Source organism: Lepisosteus platostomus, chromosome 6, assembly GCF_059453375.1.
Source record: "Lepisosteus platostomus isolate fLepPlt1 chromosome 6, fLepPlt1.hap1, whole genome shotgun sequence".
Taxonomy (NCBI): Eukaryota; Metazoa; Chordata; class Actinopteri; order Semionotiformes; family Lepisosteidae; genus Lepisosteus; species Lepisosteus platostomus.
The window spans coordinates 38,897,125-38,920,392 of NC_142616.1; the positions used below are offsets into that span (position 1 = coordinate 38,897,125).

The 23,268-nt window shown below is 36.9% G+C and overlaps 1 protein-coding gene across 1 annotated transcript in view; it reads right to left on the reverse strand.

The window, feature by feature from the left end:
• nhlrc2 (NHL repeat containing 2) overlaps window positions 1-23,222 on the reverse strand; it is a 43,441-nt gene extending 20,219 nt beyond the window's left edge. Inside the window, exons 1-5 of the mRNA XM_088635745.1 lie at window positions 23,014-23,222; window positions 20,155-20,307; window positions 3,574-4,029; window positions 1,812-1,933; window positions 1,189-1,318 (exon numbers count right to left, since the gene is read on the reverse strand). Coding sequence (XP_088491871.1) covers window positions 1,189-1,318; window positions 1,812-1,933; window positions 3,574-4,029; window positions 20,155-20,307; window positions 23,014-23,179 — 1,027 coding nt within the window. The 5' untranslated portion in view covers window positions 23,180-23,222. The remainder of the gene's footprint in view (window positions 1-1,188; window positions 1,319-1,811; window positions 1,934-3,573; window positions 4,030-20,154; window positions 20,308-23,013) is intronic.
• Between the last annotated feature and the right edge of the window lie 46 nt (window positions 23,223-23,268).

The window sequence follows — 23,268 nt, forward strand, 5'->3', positions numbered from 1 at the left end:
TAGTTGCATTGTGCTCCATTTGTATTTCAGGGGCAGTTACTCGTCGGTTTTGCAGATTTGTGACTCTAATGAACGTATTCTCTGATTCTGAGGTCACCTTTGGTCTGCCTGACCTTTTTCAGTCCTCATGAGTGCCAGTTTCATATCATTTGATAGTCTTGGCCTAAAGTTCTTGCAGTTTGTCTTTAAGGAATGAAGGTCGATCTTTAAGTAATTACAGACCATCTTTTTTCCTTGCTTGCTGAGCAATGTTTTGCCATGTTCATTCAGGAATTACAAACTTTTGCCCATGCTCCCTATGTTTATAGTAATCGTGGACCCTCACCTGTTTACCAATAACTGGTGACAAAAGGTAAATGAGGTAACATGCTAGTTAACTGTGAGAACATCTGACATGAGACAATTTTAGACTTCTTTAAGTGTTCTTACACCATGCTATACACATTTCTGACTTTTAACTCACCTACAGACTGAAATCCACTTGCTTTGGGTGTTTATTTTATTGAAAATGAACAATTAACATTTTCAATGCAGTTCACTTAAGATTTTAAGTACACATATCATGTAATTAAATATTAAGTGTTTACGGACAACGTTATACAGTTTAAAGCACAGATAATCATGAAAAACCTGATTTCAAGAAAGTGTATCAAACTTTTGCCTGGTACTGTACATTCCCCTGTAAGCTGTGGGGAATGATCTGTCACTCCGTTACCTGACTAATTGGAGGAAGAAAACTGGTCAGGTGACAGTTAAAAGCCAGGAGGCTTCCAGTGGCTGTCAACAAGTGCTGTGTCAGAAGAGAGCAGACTCTCTATTATGTGCTGCACCAGATGGAGAAGGAAGGAGGGAAGTTTTTTGGAATTGAAAGAGATCCCTGGCTTCCTGACAGTGATCTGCTGGACTGTATTTAACAGTCAGTTATACAGTTTTAGAGGACATCTGAAGAAAAAAGTTTGGGTAGAGTTCAAAAGAGGAGCTGTTTAGAGTTTCACTACACAGTATAAAGAGAGCACTGGTTTTTTTTTACCTGTAAAAGTGTTTGTTTCCTGAGGCCTGCCTATCAAAAGACACCAGCTACTGCATTGTCCCCTTGGTGGTATCACAGTGGTTTAGAAGGACTCTTCTCAGTTATAGCCACACTAGAAACAAATCTATCACAATACCAAAGCTGTCCAAGGATCTCACCTATACTGCCCAAGGCCAGATCCCATGGGGAGCTGATTGGCTGCTGTGGTCCCATAGCTCCCCCACATTTGTCTGTGCCCTGGATTCCAATTCCTGCTACAGTGCTGACCTTCCCCTCCAACAGGTCAACCTGTAACACAATGAAACACTCAGTAAGGTCTAAATTTTAACTTAACCAAGTAAATGAGCTAATTATTTAAATCTTATACACTCGAAAATAATTTCAGATTTATAATTAAGAGTATGATTCTAGGTTATCTACATTCATCCTGCTTTACCTGAATATAAGATTATATTTTATGTGGGAAATAAATATAACTTTATTTACCAGATGGGGGAGGAAGAAAGAGTATTTTGATATAAATGTCACAAATCAAAAGTAAAAAACAAATGTGTACTGTCAATAGCTATTGTTAATTCTCTTCTGCAGGACTGGCCTATAATTAACTGTACTGATAACACACACAGATAAAGTGAATTCTGTTAGTTTAGAAATGAAGATTAGATTAGAAGTATACTTCTAATTCTATGCTTATACCTCTATAGATTAGAAGCACAAGTATACACGATTCTCCCACCAGTTTTGTCACAAACTATTTCTTTATAGTCAAACCCTTCAGTACCTTTCGTATCAGGTGGTTTTCTGTGTCTGCCACATAAATTGTGTCATCCCTCATTACAACTCCTTGAGGAGAACTGAAAGCTGCTTCTGCAAACCCACCATCTCTTCTTCCACTGGATGGACCTAAAAATACAATAAGAATGAAATAAGTTAGTGTGCGAGTAGAATAAAGATTTCACTGGAGAATGTTAAAATGCCTTTAAGAAACATTTCCCAGACAGTCCAACGCATACATACACTTGCAATTATCTTGAACGGAGCGATAAATATACATTTTAAAAAAAGTGACAAAAGAATGTGTTCAATAAGGGCAAGTATATCTTCCCGCAAACTCAGGGTTAGTTTTTTTTTAATATCCTTGCCTAAAAAGTTTTTATGCATAATAACATACTTTCCTTAAGTCATTCTCATAGGAGACAGTTTTAAAATCTTTTTCCAATACTTCATCACTGCTGGGCAATATTTCCAACTTTTCTAAACATGTTTTAGACGCTTTCTATCCTCTCTGTATGAAGTTAACACTGCTGTTAAAACCTTTTGCCTGTCGAAAAAATACTTCTGAAAATAGCACTTACTGTAGCTTACTAAACCCAGTGCTTTCTTAGGCTGGGCTGACAGTTTCTGTAAGGTCTCATTTTAAATACATCTAGGTTCCCTCAACCTCCAATTAGACCATCAGCTGGTTTCACTTAAACTCAAATTATATTGTCTTTGAATAGAAAAATTCTGAAGTGTACAATGAAAATACCTGTAGCTTCTCAAAGTGCTGCCCTTTAAAGTAAAATATTTTAAATGTTATGTGATATCCACAAAGTATGGACAAATCTGTCTGTGGCATGAATCATTTACTTACTGTGACAGGTTAAAGCCAAGCAGCAAGCTGACTGGATGTTTGCCTGATTATTAAGGACTTAAATAATAATCTTAAGTAATTTGGCAGCATACCAAATTACTTATACCTGACTCTTGTCTCAGACCTTTACATCTCTGAGTTTATTTGAAAGTGCAATTTCCTATTCTTGGATATAAAGAAGTGAAATGAGACAAACTGCAGTACACTAGAGCTGCAATATACAGCCCAATACCATAACTAGACTATTGTTTAAAAAAAACGATTAAACCATAAAAAAATACATTCTAAAGCAGTAGGGAATTCATGTTTTCATGTGGAGAAGTTAAATTGTTCCTGACTATAGGGGCACCAACTGCTAACAAGGCTGGCACTGAGTGCAGGTTGAGCTCTATGACGCTGACATCATACAGTACATTCTAGCCAGGGTCATGTCGCTAGTTGACTGTGATTAGCATTTCGCAAGTGGTAGAGCATGACTGGCTCAGTGCCACGACAGGCTGGCTTGCAATTAGTCAGCCAGTGCTCTCATAGCTCCCCATGAAACCGGGATCTCTAGACTTCCCAGGTACCTGCAGAGCTGATGCCTCCAATACGTGCTGCACCTCCTGTACATCTCTATACAGTAGAGCCTATAGAATGCGATTGAATTAGGAGTTATCAATCAATGAGAGTGGGTAGGGCGGAGGAGCCAGCCGGCACTTCATTGTTCTTCTTGTGTACAGGGGGTCTTTGCTGTAAGCTGAATCCAAGATGTAAGCCCACTTTAAAAATCTGTGACAGCCTTTGTAATTATTATGCCCAGAATTTACATGATACATGGCACCGAATAAACAAGTTAAGCATTATTAATTTTATGTGTGTAAATTGCGACTCTGATCTTGTATAAAATATATCAATCAAAAGAACATGCCTCCGACCGTGTGAAGTAACTGTCCAACTTTTGTGACGACAAGAATCCTGTGGTGTCCAGTGTCGGCTATCACGAGGCGTTGTCCTGTGCGGTCCACTGTTACTTTACCCGGAAAGGACAAAATGGATGGAGGTAAAGAATCCCTGTAGAGCTTTAATCCTATGCTGTTATATTTCAGCTCTCTTTTGTCATTGTAGTACTTTAAAGCTGTTTGTACAAAAAGCAATAATTTCTCCTTGTGTCCCTCTCCAACCAGAGAAAAAAGCAGGTTTCCTCTTGGGCCTATGATGACCAGGGTTGGCCAACACGAAACCTCCAGTTCCTGCCAAAGTCTGGCATCGGCATCATTGACAACAGGATGAGTGATATTATACCGCAGCACTGCGCTTTTGATGTTACTCAGAACTTTTTCATTTGGAAATTTTGCAGAGTGAACTCCAATGACAACCAGTCCATCTGGAAGAAATACAAAAAAGAAGCTACTTTCAGTGGAACACACTTTATACAACTACAGATGAATGACACTGAACAAACATATTATGATTGGTTTTATACCTTTGACAAGTGCAATCTGAAGAAAGTACCTTGCTAAGGGGTACAACAGCAGTGTCCCACCTGGGACTGAACCCATGACTCTGTTCTAGGACCCTAAAAATATCTAAAATGCCGATATATAATATATCAGTGAAGATCCTGCAGAATCTTCAGTTGTTAAAGGTGAGGTTTTTTACCACTGCATTAGGTTTTTTAGTTGCACCATTTTCATTAAATTCAACATACAAGCCTCTAAACAATATGCTACCTCTACTAAAAAAAGGAGACATCAAGTCAAGATATTAACAAACAAGAATAAAAATATTATATTAAAACAAAAAAGGACTCAAAAATAAACATGGAAGAACACAAAAAATAAAACAATTTTTCAGGCTGAAGCCGATATCTAAAATATTAAACAAGTTAACTGTTCTGTTTTTCATTTTAAGTATACATTGCTTTTAATGTACAAGGTCAACTAGACAAACAGCAATAAAATTGCCTTAAACAATGTGCTAATTGTTTACTTACAGTATGTACCTATAGACAAAGGGACTTCTATTAGCTGAGCATGTGTTAAACTGTACCTTAGAGATTAAAGACTGTCAAAAAGGGAAATGACAAATTACACATATTACAAAATATCTTAAACTCTTACACATACATGTGTGATCTTACATAAGCTTACTAGAACTGGGATTCTGATCCATATCGGAACATTCCCACGTGCAAAATTTGAATTTGAAGGTTGTGAAATGTGCATTTCACCTAAAACAGTGCTATACATAATTACATCAGGAGGATTTTGTAAATGGATTTTGTTTTTAACTTTTGCAAATTGTCACAAACCTAAAATGAAATATAAAAACACAATGCTGTCATTTGCAATCTATGTTTCCTTGAAGCTACAATCTATCTTAAAGAAAAAATTATAAAGACATCTTTGTTGACCATTTAATTATTTTCTTTTGAAATCCTTAAATGACTCATACTGTAAAAAAGAAAATGTCTGTCATGTACACAGATAGGAATTTTATATTTTACCATTCATGCAGGCCTTCCAAAAGTATGAAACTGTAAATGGCACAAAAATGGTGCCAAACGCAATCCCATTCTCAGGGCATTATTTTTGATTAAGCACATGCTGAGAATATCATTTTAAAATAATTAAAAGCAAGCAAATACCCACACAAATGTCAGACATTTCTAACAACTTCCCTGTGCATTCCATAGTCTGGTATTATTAGATACCACTGTTTGTATTATTGACATGATACAAACTGCAATAACAATGGGCCTTTTACATTTAATGATTGTTACAATTATGCTTCATTAAAACAAGTAGAGTTTAACAGGATTAATTTATTATCGTTTCTTTTTTATTAAATGTCAACTTGGATGATATAAAAGGGTGCTAGAATTTAATTACACAGAAAATTTAGAACACATTCTGTACTAATGTCATTGTAAGTTGACCTGAAAAGGCCCAACAATAACATGTACAAACCTGTACAAACCAACTAAACACGATGGACTGGGTTCCAAATTCACACCTTGTCCTTGCTGGGAGTCAGCATTGAACACATGACGAATGGAAGGACTGGGGCCACTTCAGTTATTGTGAATGACTTTTATTACACTCGGCAAATGGGGGCAACCAAATCCTCGAAGGCAGTATAGGAAAAAAAAGATGTATAGTTGCAAGAAAGTTTGTGAACCCTTTATAATTACCTGGATTTCTGCATTAATTACTCATAAAAATAACACAAGTAATGAAATAACACATAAACAATTGTACTTCTTGTCAATATTGAACACATTGTTTAAACATTCACAGTCCAGGCTGAAAAAAGTATGTGAACCCTTGTATTTAGTAACTGGTAGACCCTCCTTTAGCAGCAATAACCTCCACCAAACGTTTCCTGTAGCTACTGATGAGACTTGCACAACGGTTTAGACCACTCCTCCTAACAAAACTGTTTCAGTTCATTGATATTTCTAGGATTCCTTGCGTGAACGGCTCTCTTCAGATCATGCCACAGCATCTCAATTGGGTTGAGGTCTGAACTCTGACTTGGCCATTCCAGAACACTAATTTTCTTCTGTTTAAGCCATTCTGATGTTGACTTACTCCTGTATTTCGGGTCATTGTCTTGTTGCATCACCCATCTTCTATTAAGCTTCAGGTGACAGACCACTACCCTGACATTCTCAGGTGAAATGTCTTGATACAATTTTGAATTCATTGTTCTCTCTATGATAGCAAGCTGTCCAGGCCCTGTGGCAGCAAAGCAGCCCCAAACCGTGATGCTCCCTCCAGCATGCTTCACAGTTGGGATGAGGTTTTGGCGTTGGTGTGCAGTGTTTTTTTATCCTTCAAACATAGTGTTGCGCATTTCTGCCAAAGAGTTAAACTTATGTCTCACCAGTCCACAGAACATTGTCCCTTAAGCATTGTGGAACATCCAGGGGGTCTTTTGCCAACTTGAGTCGTGCAGCAATATTTTTTTTTAAGAGCAGTGGTTTCCTCCGTGGTGTCCTTCCATTAACACCATTCTTGTTCAGTGTTTTTCTTATAGTGGACACATGAACAGAGACTTGGGCAAGTTCAAGAGATCTCTGCAGGTCCTTAGCTGTTACCCTAGGGTTCTTTTTCACCTCCTTCAGCATGGCAAGCTGCGCTCTTGCCACGATGTTTGCAGGACACCCACTCCCAGGGAGAGTAGCAACAGTACTGAATTTCCTCCATTTGTAGACAATTTGTCTTACTGTTGGTTGATGAACACCCAGGCCTTTAGAAATGCTTCTGTAGCCTTTTTCAAGCTTTATGCATCTCTACAATTCTTCTAAGGTCCTCTGATATTTCTGACTAGCTTTTGGAGAAGTCATTAGCCTAGAGGTTCACATACTTTTTCCAACCTAGACTGTGAATGTTTAAACAATGTGCTCAGTACTGACAAGAAGAAGTACTGTTGTTGGTGTGTTATTAATTTAGGCAGATTGTGTTTGTCTACTGTTATGACTTAGTTGAAGATCAGACCACATTTTTATGAGTAATTAATACAGAAATCCAGGTAATTCCAAAGGGTTCACAAACTTTTTCTTGCAACTATAACTCAATGCAGTGTTTCCCAGTGTTGTACTGTATATAGGCCAGTCATGCCAACAAAAGGTACACAAGAATACATACTGAAAAACTGTTTTATTTGAAACTGCAAGATCATTTGCCAGCCAGCAGCCTTGATGGTATTCAATCACATAGCTCTTAAGTCTTACGTATTGGGACCAAATCTCACAAACTCAAGCCTAGGGTCTGAAAATCCCATGTATTTTCATCAAGGCTAGGTTGTTTAAAAAAACCCAAGTAATGAATGTAAAATTTCAAAATGTTGGCAGGTATGGGTTAAAACTATACTTAAGAGCCACAGAGTATCTTAAATATTTGCTTTTGATGGACTGCTAAGAAAAAAAATAATACAAATTAAAATGTTACACGATTTCCAGACGATATATACTGAGCATCAGAAGAAATGCTTCACTTATAGGTAATGTTCTCTTTATAACCACAGGTTATATTGGTTTCTTATGTTCTACTTTTTTGGTTTTCACCAGGCTTGACATCCAAACAGGTTAGATAAGATAAGATAAGATCACTTTATTAGCCATATACAATTTCTTGCATTAGGAATTCATCTTTTCGCATACCCCAGCTTGCTCTCCATGAGACACAGACAGGGAGAGAAGCTTGGGGTCAGAGCGCAGGGTCAGCCATTGTACAGCGCCTCTGGAGCAGTTGGGGTTAAGGGCCTTGCTCAGGGGCCCAATGGAGTAGGATTCCTCTGCTGGCCGCAGGATACGAACCGGCAACCTTCCAGCCTCCGGCGCAGATCCTTAGCCACAGAGCCACCACTCCGCCCACCTGATCACCTCATCACCTGTACCTAATCAATGCTTTCAATAATGAGTTGATCTAGTCAAAGTCACTCAAGTGTATCATGGTCAGCCATGAAGGACCAACTTCACAAAAACATTTTGAATCATAAACTGCTTTTGACGCTTAGTGTAATAAAAAAGTTCCATATACAGCTCTATCTATCTATATGTATGTTGCCATAACTACTTTTAATGTTCTTTTCATTGTCAGACTTATGATGCCAACAGTAATATAGTTTTAAGAATCATAATGACTCTAATCATATTGATTCTTTCTGTACTCATCAGCTGATATTCTCACTGCTGTAACTAAATGGTAGTAAACGCCTCCAATGCCTTTGTGCTTTGCTGACAGGAGCACTGATAGTCAGCCCAAATGGGGTCAACAGGCCATTCTTGTGTAGCTGAGAAGGGGCACAGTTTTAAACTGTTGTTAAGCAGGTTTCAACAGTATCCGGCACGACTTATTTTATAAGTCGGCCCCACTAACAACTCTTCTAGCAGCAACCTTAGTTTTTCCCAGGAGGTCTCATATCCAGGTACTGACCAGGCTCACACCTGCTTAGCTTCAGTGAGGAGCCAGTTGTGAGTTCCAGGGTGATATATATGCTGCTCTTCTCAGTTAAGAACACTGATGAAGAGAATGCTGTAAAAATTGCCCTACTATTTCATTATCAATTTCAGAATTGCTGAAGCAAAACGGATTTTATTTGAGCCTCAGGAAGATTCTTGGTGTTCTGCACTGGAATCCTATTCTGTTATACTACAAAAATACAACATGTTTTTTTATGTAACCTGAAGATGGAACAGATATACAATATACTGAATGCAAATTAACCTTCTTACAAAATGCATACAAAAAGTGTAATGGATGGCTGTTTGCATCACAGCACTTTTAAACCATGTGAATTTTAGCTTGATGCCCTCTAGATTGATTCAAAAGAATCTCCAAAATAAACTGACATTTTCAAGATGCAAGGTGTTGAATGCTAGCATTAGACACTGCCTGCCTGAATTGTGGCAATCATGGCTGGGTTGGAAGGAAAAAAAAAATATTCTGGGGTGAAAAAGATGCAACTGAAAGTTACATTAACTAAAATTACATCCGAACGACAACTGCAAAAATGAGGTATGGTCAGATGAAATGCAAATTGAGCATTATGGACACAGTCATCAGTGCTATATTTGGTATCAAAGAATCCTGATGACCTAGAGCAGCTCAATGAACCACACTCAGAAGTGCCATAAACACATAACGCTTCTTTGGGCTCAGCAGCCAAAACTTTGCACTTCTTCTTTTGTGCTGTTCACCATGAAATTAACATTTACTTGTCCCTTTGCAGCCAACATACTCTGAGGCAGCTTTTCACTCAGTTTCCTTCTTGCCTGGCTACTCAGTGTAGAGGGACAGTGTGATCTAAGCAGCTCCTTAGTCTTCATGGTTAATTCTCTGCTTAAAATTCACTGACTGAGAGACACTCCTGAAACAAGTAGGGTTTCTATTTTGAAATCATGTGAACCATTATTACTGCACACAGAGATCACTCAACTGTATGGCTTGTTAAAGCAATTTTGTGCAACTAAATTCATCTAAATTCATTTGTACACTTATGCAGTCGTGACTTTTCTATTTCATTTTAATATTACATATATCTACTTACTAATCTTTTTGTTTGCTGCTTTGAATGTGTGGAGTAAATGGTGTATATGACAAATAATTGCTATTTCAATATGTGATTACAAGCAACAAAATGTGAAAAGTGAAAGATCCAGATACTTTTACAAGGTATTGTGTAATAAGAACAAGATACACAAGGAAGACTGTGCAGCAAAAAAGACTCAGTTCAGCTGTCTATCACCAACTTTAGAATTAATGAGTGAACAACTGTATTATCAACTGAAACCTTACATAATTAGATTTTAAAAATCATCCACGAAAACCTCTTTCCCATCTGACAGCAAAGGTTTTTAATAACTTTGTTATTTTTTGTCTCCTATATTATAAAGCACCCTTCATGTCATTATAGAATCATGAATCACTGTGCATTGAAAACTTTAATGTAGATAATGGAATTCTTAACAAAAGCATCCAACACCTTTTTTTGAAAATTCATTATTTGCATTATGTTATCAGCCATTACACACCCACTGTTTAGAAGAAAGTAATCAAAAGCAAATATCAAAGTTTTTTTTTAAAAAAAGGAAGCTAACATCAGAACATGATCAAATGTCTTTTGATGAAACATTAAAAGGCAAATCAAACTAACAGATGTGCACAGCAAAAACACATTACAAAAACTAGGAGTTAGAGCAACAAAACAAAAAACCTCAAAAAGTGCTATAAAATGATTTACATAAAAACAATTAAGATGATAGTGGATGAAAATTTAAACACATGGCTCAAGCATTATGAAGAGGTGACTGCACAGATTACATACAAGACAGTGCCTTGAGTTTTGACATGAGTAAATAAAGTTTGCTTTGTTGTCGCCTAATGTGTTGCTTTGTTTGATATAAGACAGCATTATATGACATTTATTGATGCATTACATTTATTGATGAAGCATATTGGGAGTTCTGTACACATATAATACAAAATGTGTTCATCAGACCTTGCTGTCATTAGGATTTAATCAGACTATAGCCAAATACAGGGATTGCAAAAATTTTCTCCTAGTCCTGGTGTCTGCAAAGCTCACACAGGTGAGCTGCAAGTTCAGCTTGATCTCACATTTAGCCAAAAGAAACCTCCTGCACATACAGGCTGAAGAAATTGAAAATAACCACAGTACCTAAAACTTTGAAAGGTTCTGACAAAAGATTACCTAGACGACTAAGGTTAGTAATTTAGTGAAACAAAAGATTCAAAAACAAAAGTGAAAATTAGTTTTCCAAGAACCACAAACAGAAACTATCCTTTTATTATACCGAGGGTTGTGAAGGTATGGAAGAATCTGCCTAATCAATGACATGGAAGCAGATTAACCATGATTTTCCTGGATGAAAATATTCTATAAAAGCAATGTGTTATCATTTTATCCTTCGAAGGAACAAAAGTTGCATAATCTCCTTGGATCGATAAGCCATTTTTTTCTTTCTTGCGTAACAGAAAACAGGATTTGGTTTAATTTATCAATCACTGGGTTTTTACTTAACCAGCTGGGGATAACTATACAGTGTGAACAACTGGGCTTCCCTAGAGCTAGAATCTCCCCAGCCTATTCTAAAAAAAAAATCATTTAAATTAAGTTATATTTGGTCAGACACCAAGGACAACAAGAGGCTAAGACCTACTGACTTGTTGATTGTTTTACAATCATTACAAATGTATGGATTGACGACTGTGTTTAGCTCTCACCATTTAAAAGTATAATGTATGTATAAAATATCCACAGTGTTTCATTTATTTATTTAATTTACTGGTCTTCAAAGGAAGAGTTCTGACAATGTACCTTTTTTTCTCCAAGTAGAACTTTAAACTCAATGTATATCTATAGCTATGAATCAGATTTTAAATTAAGAATGAATTCTCAAATAACTGCTTTATTACTATTTAATTGCCACAACCCTTACTAGGAATAAGAGGCTTTCTGATAATGGATAGATTACCATTTAATGAGATGTCAAACGAGGCATCAGAACCTGTTTAGGGATACTGAGTAATGAATCTTCAAATCCAAAATAAGTACAGGGATAAGATTAATTACCAAGTCATTCCTAAGGGCTGGCACTTTTCAATTGTTTATCCCACCAATGTAATAAGTATAAAATTATAAATTTCATCTAGATTATAATGCCATTACCTCTGACATAATAAGATTGTGGGGTGCAGGCATTAATAATAAAATTATTAATCTGTCATACAAGTGGAAAAGCCACTTCAGTAAGCCAGGAGTGGTATTTAATTAAGCAAAACATTAATTTACAGTGACAGACATTCTGTGAAGTCAGAGAAAAACAATCAGTTCAGCCAAGACGACAATAAATAGCTACACATTTCAAAAACAGTCTGAATAAAAGCTCCTATTCATTCTTGTTAAATTAATATACATTTTATACTAACATGTTGCAATAACTGAAATGAACTAAATACATTTTTAGTTCATACTGTGGATATAAAAAGTCTACACACCCATATTTCAATTGCAGGTTTTTGTGATTTTTGTGCCAGAAATCAAGATAAATCATGTCAGACATTTTTCCCATCTTTAATGTGACCTTGCAACCAACAAAATTCAAGAGAAAAATAAATAGATCATTATTAGGAAAAATAATTGTAATTAAAAAACCTACAACACCCTGGTTGCATAAGTGTGCACACCCTTTTATAATGGGGGCTGTAGCTGTGTTCAGAGTTAACCAGTCAACCAGTTAGATCATGTCCAAAGGTAAATATCATACACCTGCCATCAATGAAATTGATTCTGATTAACCCCCAAATAAAAATCAGCTGTTCCTGTTCAAGATCAGGATGACCCTCCAAATTTGATGACGGGACAAGAAGAAAACTTATCAGGGAGGCTACCAAGAGGCCTACAGCAACATTCAAGGAGATGCAGATAGATAGATACTTTATTGATCCCGTGAGGGAAATTGCAGTGCAACAGCAGCTTAACACACACAACACAGCCACAGTGTAACGAATTATATACTAATAGTACAATACATACAATACAATACAATACAAGAGTTACTCACAGTCCGGACACACAAGAGGAAACTAGAACAGAACAGTACACAGAAAATCGTATCACACGTATGAATATAAATATAGATGTAACCATAGATATAAATATAAATATAAATGTATTGCACAGGTCCCTGGCATATATTGCACAAAAGTGGTTGTAAACGGGAAAAAGAAAAAGAAAAAGAAAGAGAACAGATGTAGCAGTAGATGTGTATATGCGTTTAGTCCAGAAACAGGTCACTGTCGCTGTTGCCTCTGCCAAGACGCACGGTGGATGCGTTGTACAGTCTTATGGCAGACGGCAAGAATGACCTCCTGTAGCGCTCCCTGTCGCACCGTGGATGAATCAGTCTATTGCTGAACGTGCTCTTCATTCCTGCAAGCCTGTCATAGAGGGGATGGGAGAAGTTGTCCATGATGGCCTCTAGTTTGGACATCATTCTCCTCTCAGCCACTACCTCCAAGGGGTCCAGGTCAGACCCAATGACAGAGCTCGCTCTCCTGATGAGCTTGTTCAGCCTTTTGGAATCTACTGCTCTAATCCCAGAGCCCCAGCACACCACTGCGTAGAAAATGGCACTCGCTACCACCGACTGATAAAACATGTGCAGCATCTTACTACACACATTGAAGGACCTGAGCCTCCTCAAGAAGTAAAGTCGGCTCTGTCCGTTCTTATAGATGGCCTCGATGTTCTTAGACCATTGAACAGGAACATCTGGCAGGTACTGGTCTCTCCTTGCATGGGACAACAATCTCCTGTATTCCGCACATGTCTGGGCTATGGGGTAGGGTGGCAAGACGGAAGCCATTTCTCACAAAAAAGAACTTCCAAGCACATCTAAATTTGGAAAAAAAAATACATTCAATCACCCCAAACCATGTTGGAACATGTCTTATGGTCTGATGAGACAAAGGTCTTTTTGGCCTTAATTCTAAAAGATATGTTTTGCACAAAGACAACACAGCTCATCATCAAAAGAACACCATAACTACTGTGCAGCATGGTGGTGGAAGCATCATGCTTTGGGGCTGCTTCTCTTCAGCTGGAACAGGGGCTCTAGTCAAGATAGATGGGATAATGACTAGCTCCAAATATCAAGATATATTGGCAAAAAACCTGCTGGCCTCTGTCAGAAAGCTGAAGATGAAGAGGAATTTCACCTTCCAACATGATAACGACCCAAAGCACACATCCAAGTCAACCAAGGAATGATTTCAGAAAAGAAGGATCAAAGTCTTTTAAATGGCCCAGACCTCAATCCCATAGAAAACCTGTGGAATGACCTAAAGAGGGCTGTACAGAGCAAGAGTGGGATAAAATTGCAAAGTCCAGGTGTGCAAAGTTGATAGAGACTTTTTTAAAAAGACTAACTGCTGTAATAAATGCAAAAGGTGGTACCACAAAGTATTAGTTTTTGGGGGGTGCACACTTATGCAACCAGGGTGTTGTAGGTTTTTTTTAATTTAAATTATTTCCCTAATAATTATCTATTTGTTTTTCTCTTGAATTTTGTTGGTTGCAGGATCACATTAAAGATGGAAAAATGTCTGTCATCTTGATTTCTGGCTTTACATCACAAAACCCTGCAATTTCAATAAGGGTGCGTCGACTTTTATATCCACTGTACATGACAAAAGCTTGCAGTTGGTATTTCAGCAACAATATACTGTACGGAATTTGCTTTGTATTAAATGAATAAAATAACCGGATTTACAAAGTGCATGTTTAGACTAACAATATATACAGTTCTGATGGTAACTTTTCATACATCATAATCATAGCAATTATGTGCATCCTTACAACTGTAACAATCACAATTATTGCCGGAACGATATCATGGAAATTGTGACTCAACTTCTAGGGCTATCATGAACTGATAAAACAAGGCAATGTGCATTAAGATCTCAATGTTTTCTGGGCTCATACCAGCTTTTAACAGGATGAGATGTTACTATGTCTGGATATGAATTGCCATTCTCTGCAAAAGTATCATCTTCACTTTTTTTCACTGCAATGCACAACGTAAACAAATTTGCTTGTCTCATACCAAAGGTGGTCTGTACTAGTTTAGCCTATGTGATCAATGGTTAGCAATATAACATCCAAACCTCCACTGAAAAAGACTAAGCAAAACTAAAGTGAGGACGAAATACATTAATGACAATGAATGCTAAGCCATTTGTCATGCATGAAGCCTTTGCTTCCCAGTACAGGAAAATCTGACTACAGTTGCTACATGTCCATAACCTGGTATACACTATGTGAAGTCATCGTTAAACTGCCATTAGAATCCAGCTGAGTAAGAGAATGGAACAGGGTAGTGCTGATAAACTGTGCCTGTGTTCTTTTCTAACCAGTACAATACTGTACTATGCAATCCTCTGGTTTAAGTCTGGGTAAGTGTACCTATTAGACCCATGCACCATTTAAGCTCTCTGGCAAATGTTTTAAGAAACCCAAATACAACATATTCATTTACTAGTATTATTGACAATCCCAAGAAATCTAGTAGTTTTTTTTTTTTCCCCCAACCAAGTCACTTTTTAATTCAAACTAGTTAGTTTTTATTTTTGGGATATGAATAAATATCTATCATTAGCTCCTGCTGGGCCTCTTCAAAGCTGCTTTGAAACTTTAGCCATGGAGCGGCCATTGCAAAACACTGCACACATTTATGTACCTTCAGGTGAAGAATAATGTTTTTTTTAATGTAATGTGTATATTTAATCTAGAACATGAAATAATTACTTTCATGTAGGGAATTCAAAGTTAAAAATATGGATGTCCTGGTTTTCAATAGTTTAACAGACCTGAAATGATAAAATATTTACATTTTTAACATTTGTGCTTTCTGATTACTCATTTCCTTACTATAATCTGGGTATTTGTGCACAAATGACTTTACTTTTAGTTGGGTTTAAAAGGCACATGACAATTTCGGCAGGAACTGTCCTTAGATTTTTATCATTTAAACCAGATTACCAGCACTTTTGTAGAATTATTAATAAAATATATAAACATTTGTTTATTTTGTTGCTGTATATAATTTACATTTGAATAATTAGGCATAATTGTCTTTAATATGTTGCCAACTCTTGAATGTTAATAGGCCTGTGATTAAGTGCATTTAAATTACATTTGTTCCAATAAATCATTTTGTAGCCTACAATGTGGGTTGTATTGGATTACACATTTTGCTTAAATTATCATTCTTTTAACATTTTAAGAAAAATGTACACAAAAAGGGAAATATAATTTAATCAATCACAAATGGGCTAAAATGGTAGTTCATGCCCATATGTTCTATTTAAAAAAAAATGCTTGAACATAAATATTAAAATAATATTTTAATTTTACAACAAGAAAACATCAGTAGCATATCTAAAGAGATACAAAAAGCAAATTTTGTTGGCTTAATGAGTAATATCGCCCTATTTTTTTAAATCCTCTATATAAGCAGATAAGACAATTGAGAAATTGTCATTTACAATGACCCGGTGATAATCAGTTTGTAGAGCAGGATATTTACTGGAACAACATACAAATAGCTTGCTCAAAAGGTACAACAGCAGCACCCTGTCAGTAGTCCAGAGTCCAGGTCACTATTTCATGCTACTGCCCAGCACATTTATGTAGTGTTTTTCCATCCTAAAACATTTTACATATGAGAAGGATCTATTTCATCCAGTACTAATATGCAGTGACCCACAAAGTCACTCTGAGCCAGCGGTTACACTACACGACAGATCAGGTGGAGAAGTGAGAAACAATTAAACTGTTGAAGCAAAGAAGGAATATTACACATAACAGATTGAGCAAGCCCAGCATGGAATTAAGTCACGACACCAAGATGTTATAACCTAACAACAGAGAGGGCAGTACCTCCTACAAGATGATGTTCTCACACTGGGGAATTGTTTGGAAATCCTGGTCCAGAGGGAAGAGTGCCACCTACTGTTTAACTGACTATTTAAAGCGACAACCAGGTTTTCCTTTGAGGGCTGTCATCCCCAGCACTGCGCAGGCACAGCTTTGCTTACTGTCTGAATTCTGATCTAAAGCTATCAGGTTACAAGATGGAAATGCTGCTGTCAAGACACAGTTAAATTATCCATTTTCCATATTTTTTTGTAAAATCCTTTAAACAGAATTTAGTGTCATTTAAAATCCCTAAATTAGCACCGAGATTTTAATGATTAATTCACAGGGAGGTGACCCAGTCACAGTCCCACAGGCACATGTAAAAAAAACTCTGCTGGCTCCTGGCCATCAACAGCATCTTTATAAGTTAGTGAAACTAACCAACAATGATCTCGTGACACATCTTATTTTGAGCACCACATCAAATGTTGTTTTAAACATTAAACAGAATATGTGTCGACCTTCCTACTGAGAAGAATCTGAACCTCAAAAAAAGTACTGACAGTTCATATGATCCTGTTCCTCACCAAGAATAATTTAAAGCATGAAGAGAACAACCACTCATCTTATCACATTTTGCTCCTTTTCATTAACTTGTACTTATTTCTTCTTCAAGCACACCAATCTTCAAATCACATGTAAACTATTCAAAAAGGAGAGCTTTGCTCTGGCACCCTTCCATACCCTCTCATTTACCAGATACAAAACCACTGACTAGTGTGAAGTCATTTGGCCATGTTGATAAGCAATACATATCAAATGGAATTTAAAACAGGCAACTGACTGAACGTCACTTGGAATGTACCAAAAGAATTGCCAAAGATAAGCCTTAGAAATACATCAGACAGAATTCTGGCTGCCTTGCAGAGCCAGAGACGCAGCTCCATTTTCTCAGATGAGCCCTTTAGAGGTAATGATATTAAATGACAGCTGGAACAGAACAGTGTTTGCATGCAAGGTTATAATAAGCAACAGGACAACTGCACTAGTAGTAACAGAGTCACTTAGGTCAAAGAACAGTTTGGTCTATTTTAAGCCCTTGCACTTCAGCAGAGATTGAGATAAATCTGTGCATTCTTTGAAGCACTTAATAGTTTGGCTCTCTATCAAGATAAATTAAAAGGCAGGGCCATCTCTTCCTATTCTATAAATGTAATTTGAAGTACGAAATAATCCTTTTTCTTTTGGATCCAACTTTGTAAGACCAATTAAAGGGAGCTGATCACTTTGCATAGCTGGAGTAGAATAAAAACAAAAGTTAAGTTTACTTCTGTAGTTTTGTAATCAAGAGTTTAAAGCAAATTTATACTGCTAATGTGGTCTTGGAATTTGTAGTTATTCTGAAGCAGTGCTTGATATGGTACTTCTCCTGTTAAGGTTAATTCTACTTGTTCTGTAGCCTGTTTCCAAAATTATTTCTTTAGCTGACCCATTAGTTGCTAAAGCTTAAACTTTCATTGATTACAATAGAGCAACAAGTAAAGGCTATTTTTCCCCAACAGTAAACAACAGTAATTTACCCAATTCATCTAAAAAAGCATTTGCTCTTTCTACTTTTCAGTGTGAAATTAACCTTTACTTGTTCCTTTGCAGTCAGCTCATGCTGATGCAGCTCCCCACTTGAACTGATGCAGCTACCCACTTGAACTGTTTACAGTAATTGTCTTTGTCTCTTAATTAAAACAGACAAAACATGAGCAAATATTTTGCCCATGAATACTCCTGTAGAGACTGGTTTGTGCACAAAGAATGTGGTTTCCTTAGACCACACTGTTGGCTTCATCAATGTAAAACAACAGAGCCTCAGTTAGAGGAAGTGGTAAATGCTAGAACAGTATACAGTCTAAGGCTTTTTTATTATAGCCAGGCTATAGAGAAATAAACAAATGTTTTTTACATTAATCCATTCCAATGACAGAAAAGTACTGAATGGGTCTAACAGGGTAATGTGTTTGTGATATTTTAAAAAATACAGAAAGGCTATTTAAATAGAAGAAAAGTACAATCAGTAATGATAATATTTATTAAATGTTAACAGCAGGATTTCCGGCTATTTCTGCTCAGGATTCATTTGTAATTCTAAACACAACAGTGAACAACATAGCTTCCAAAAAAGACCTTTTTATATTTGATTGCCTTGGAGTGCACAGAAGGTAAATACTAGCATATTACGAAAAGGATCCAGTATGATTATATTACCAATGTAAAGCAGGTCCTCTGCTCAGTACCTGACAGACCTTGAAAAGGCTGGAATCAGACTGGGATAACTTTAACATACTGCACAGACACAGACAAAAGCTAATAAACCTTTTTGCAGATTATTGACAATGTGCATATAATGTTTTACATTGTGCGGGAAACTGTAGCACTGGGTTAACCAGTTGTACAAATAAGTGTTTGACTCAGACAATTAACCACATTATCAGCATGTTCCATAAGACTGATTATAAATGTACCCTCATAAATGTTACTGTTACCATATTAAACTGTTCTGCAATGGACTGTTCTCCAAAAGAATTCATACAAGTTCACATAACATTGTTTTTGCATGACTAATATCACCAGTTTCTTTGCCATTTTGGAATGCATTCTGATAAGAGACTAATTTAATAATATTAATAATACTAATACTAAAAGAGAACCAAAGTTATATAATGGTGGTAATCTGGTGTAAAAATCTCATCTAAATTGTATGTGTCTAATAATTCCACAAGATGCATACAACAATAACTAAAATTAGTCTCTAATTGGTGGGAAAAAAACATCCTTTTGATTTACGGAAGGGTCTCACTGGCAAAGGTTAGGTTTTTAAAACCCTGAAATTCGTGAAAAATCCCACAAATTGATAACAAAGTACTTAATTAGTTTTCCCATAGGGCATTAACTCAATAATCAGGGGGTAAATGTCAATAGCCGTATGTAGCACTTTCACAAACTGTTATTTTACATTTAAACAAAAGTAAATATTTCTATAAATATAATTTAAAGAAGTGCTTTTCTCTCTACAGCCTCAAGTTTACGGATGATGAGGTATCGACTGATCACGTGGCGAGAGAAGTGTTTCCAGAGAAACTGAAGAAGCTCATCAATGAGAACGGGAAAAGGCTAAAACAATTATTCAACATTGAGGAAAAAGGCTTGTCCTGAAAATGCCTAGGCTGTCATACATCTCGAAAGGGGAGAAGGACCAAGTGAAGCTATTTCTGTTTAGTAATGCGACTGGTCACATGATAAAGCCAGGCTAGCTGCGAAATCCGGGACATTAAGAAGCAAGAATATAATAATATTATTATTAATAGGAATCTCTTTGCGAGAATGTGGTCAGTACTATACATGTATACACTCATTTCAGATAAAAGCACGTCAATGCTACATATTACAAAGTGGCTCCCAACACATAGTTGTGGGACCTCAACCATACCAAAAACATTGATATTATTAAGCCAATTGGAAGAGTGACCGCATGAAGTATCATTCCTAGCTCATTGCCTGTAAATACCTTTATCAGAGTGCAGTTGTTCCAGCTCATGGAGATCAGGAAGCACATGCATGCAATTGATGCAGCAGTAAGTGAAGAAATCCAGCACCACCAGTTTGCCTGAAAGGTGTTCCGCAAATGACAGGGGACTCTTGGTGTTCAGCCATTCCAAACCTGAAATTTCAAAATGGGACACAGGCATCATAATACAGTCATAGCATTATACCTCTTTTCCTGCACACTGGACTTAATCCAAGTTTTTCCCAATACCAGAAAACCAATTTTCTTGGCTGTATGGTTCAGTTTTATTAGTGCAGTACACTGAGCTACAAGTGTTAGTATAAAGGTTACAGAATCCACTGATATTATTAGCTTCAGTACCACAGAGGACTACGAACTGCTGAAAAAAGATGGATCCATCTGTGGAAAGCCATGGTCATGTCTACTCTTGTGCAGATCTAACTTTTTACATTAATTCATTTATATTTAGCAACCTAAGAAACTGCTTTGAATCCTTTAGTTGTTCTTGTAGCAGTAAAGTGCTACAAAATAATCCAAAGCCTTTTCTCTGGATTGTGGAATACTAGCTCGTTTAATACATTTCTTCTTATGGCTTCTAATTCCAATTCTCTAACCATATTCTCTCAGACCTCAGTGCTACTCTTGACATTGTTAACCATGCCATCTTACTTTCCTTTGTTCAGACTGGAGTTGTTGACATTGCTCTTAAGTGGTTCTACTCTTACCTTACTGATCACCATCACTTTGTCTCTCTTGGGAGTTTCAGTTTTGAAGCTTGGGTCATTAAATCTGGTGTTCATCAGGACTCAATACTGGGCCCCTTACTATTCACCATTTACATGTTCCCACTTGGCCAGCTATTAAGATCACATACTCTGAATTATTATTTCTATGTTGGTCTATACTAACCTGACACTCCACTTCCACACCTGAAGAAGGCTCCACGGCCAAAACGTTGTGTTCTCTTTCTTCTTTTTTTCAGCATGGAATAAACCTATTACTTGTTCCTGACACTGAAGTGGCTGCCTTTACACTCACTCATTGCATCTCTGACATAAAAACCTCGATGACTTAAATTTCCTTCTTTTTAACAGACAAGACTGAAGTCGATCTTCTCAGGACCTCCCATAAGCTTTGTAATGCAGTAACCCCCTCTGAAATTCAAGCACAGTGCCATCCACAATCTAGATTAAAGAACATGGAGGTGATATTTGACCAAGGCTTGACATTTGACTCTCATGCACAAAATACTGTAAAAACATCATTCTTCCATCTTAAAATTACCACCAGACTGCACCCTATGTTGTCTTTTCTGTAGCTGAAAACACATTCATCTTCTCTAGAATTAATTGCTGCAACGTCCTACTTGCTAGGGTATCTGAATCCATGATGAACAAACTTCCATATGTCCCGAATTCGGCAGCCAAAATCCTGACCAGTTTGCATGGGATTGATCACATTACTTCTGTCCTGGAGTCCCTGCACCGGCTTCCCATCAGGCTTCGAGTCAACTTCATTATTCTCATGTTCACCTATAAGGCACCTCGATATCTGTCTGATTTATTATCTTCCTACACACCACCTCACAACCTGGTCTCCTCTTTGTCCTCTGAGATAATCTCCATAATATGGATGACAGAGCCTTCTCTTGGTACACCCCAAAGCTTTGGAAATCTATCCTGAAAGATATCAGACTCACCTTCCCTGAGTGCTCTTAAAACTTTCTTCTTCACAAGGCTTTTACTTAATTGATGTCTGTGTATGCCACTTTGTATACTGTACTTGTACTGCACTCTAAACCCTTTTTTATTGTACTAACTCTTATTTCATATATTTGATTAGTGCTTATGGGTACATTTAAAATATTGCTGTATCTCTACCATATTACATGTATCTTGATAATTGTTTAAAAGCAAACTAATTACTTTTTACTAATTCATTTTATTTTAAATACAAATGTATGTTGGTTTTCAGTGCCATTATTATTTTATATTACTGTTTTTAATAAAAATATTATTTTAACAGGAAGGGAATGATCATTTCATGTTAAATATGTAGTCATATAGACTGGATAGACAGCACACAGTAATTAACTTCTATTTAGTGTTATAAAACAACAGATTGTGACCCACAGTATGTTTCAAAGGCTTGGACATTATTTTGACCCATAATGCATTTAAACATGAACAGATTTGCACACGGTGTTCAACATAATTTAACAAAAAAGGGAAGCTAGTCACCATGACAACACATCGTATTTAAAACAAGAAAAGTGCTGCTCCACAAATATATCCAAAAAACTATAATTCCTAAGAATCATCAACATGGTATATTATTGTGTCGGCCCCTTAAAGTTACTGTTACTAAATGTTTTCCTTCTTCAACTCAGAATATTTAACATAGAACAAATTTTCATTTACAGTGACGATCTGGAAAGAACCCATTTTTTACAACCAAACACAGCACCTCTATGCTCTATGGTACAACAGCATCCTTCCACACCTGATATGTGGTAAGTATGGTCCATCACGCATAGTCTAGAGCTCTTAATCACCGCTCTGAAACCAGCAGCCTAACTTATTATTTACTCCAACAGCACACCGGCATCGCATGACAAATGTGAAGCATTCTGTCTTAGGCATTCAGCCCTTAACTCTTACTTTCTTAATACGAGTACTACACATTTCAAGCACCATTGAAATCAAAGAATGGGAACCAATCATTCTGCAAGCGACAAGTATAAATGATGATCAGTTTCAAGATTCTAACTCTCCCAATCACTCATCAACAGGTGCTGCTCGTCAAGCGCCAAGGCATTTCCGACTCCTGAAATTCCACTGTTTTCACAAAATAACTCACCTCCTTCGAATTCAGGGACCTTTAAGTCCTGCTGCCTGCAGTCTATTTTCTTCAAATATTGAAAGACCAGGTTCTCCTTCTCCTGCACAGAGACAGCGTCCACCAAGGCGTAGTCCAACTGTGTTTGAGCTGGTATTAAAGCAGTAAGGCTGCAGGCTGTCGCCATCTTCACAAGTCAGTGTTAAGTAAAACAGGGAGTGTTGTACATGAGCTGCACATTCAACACAAAAACAGCAAATGACAATTATTAAATAT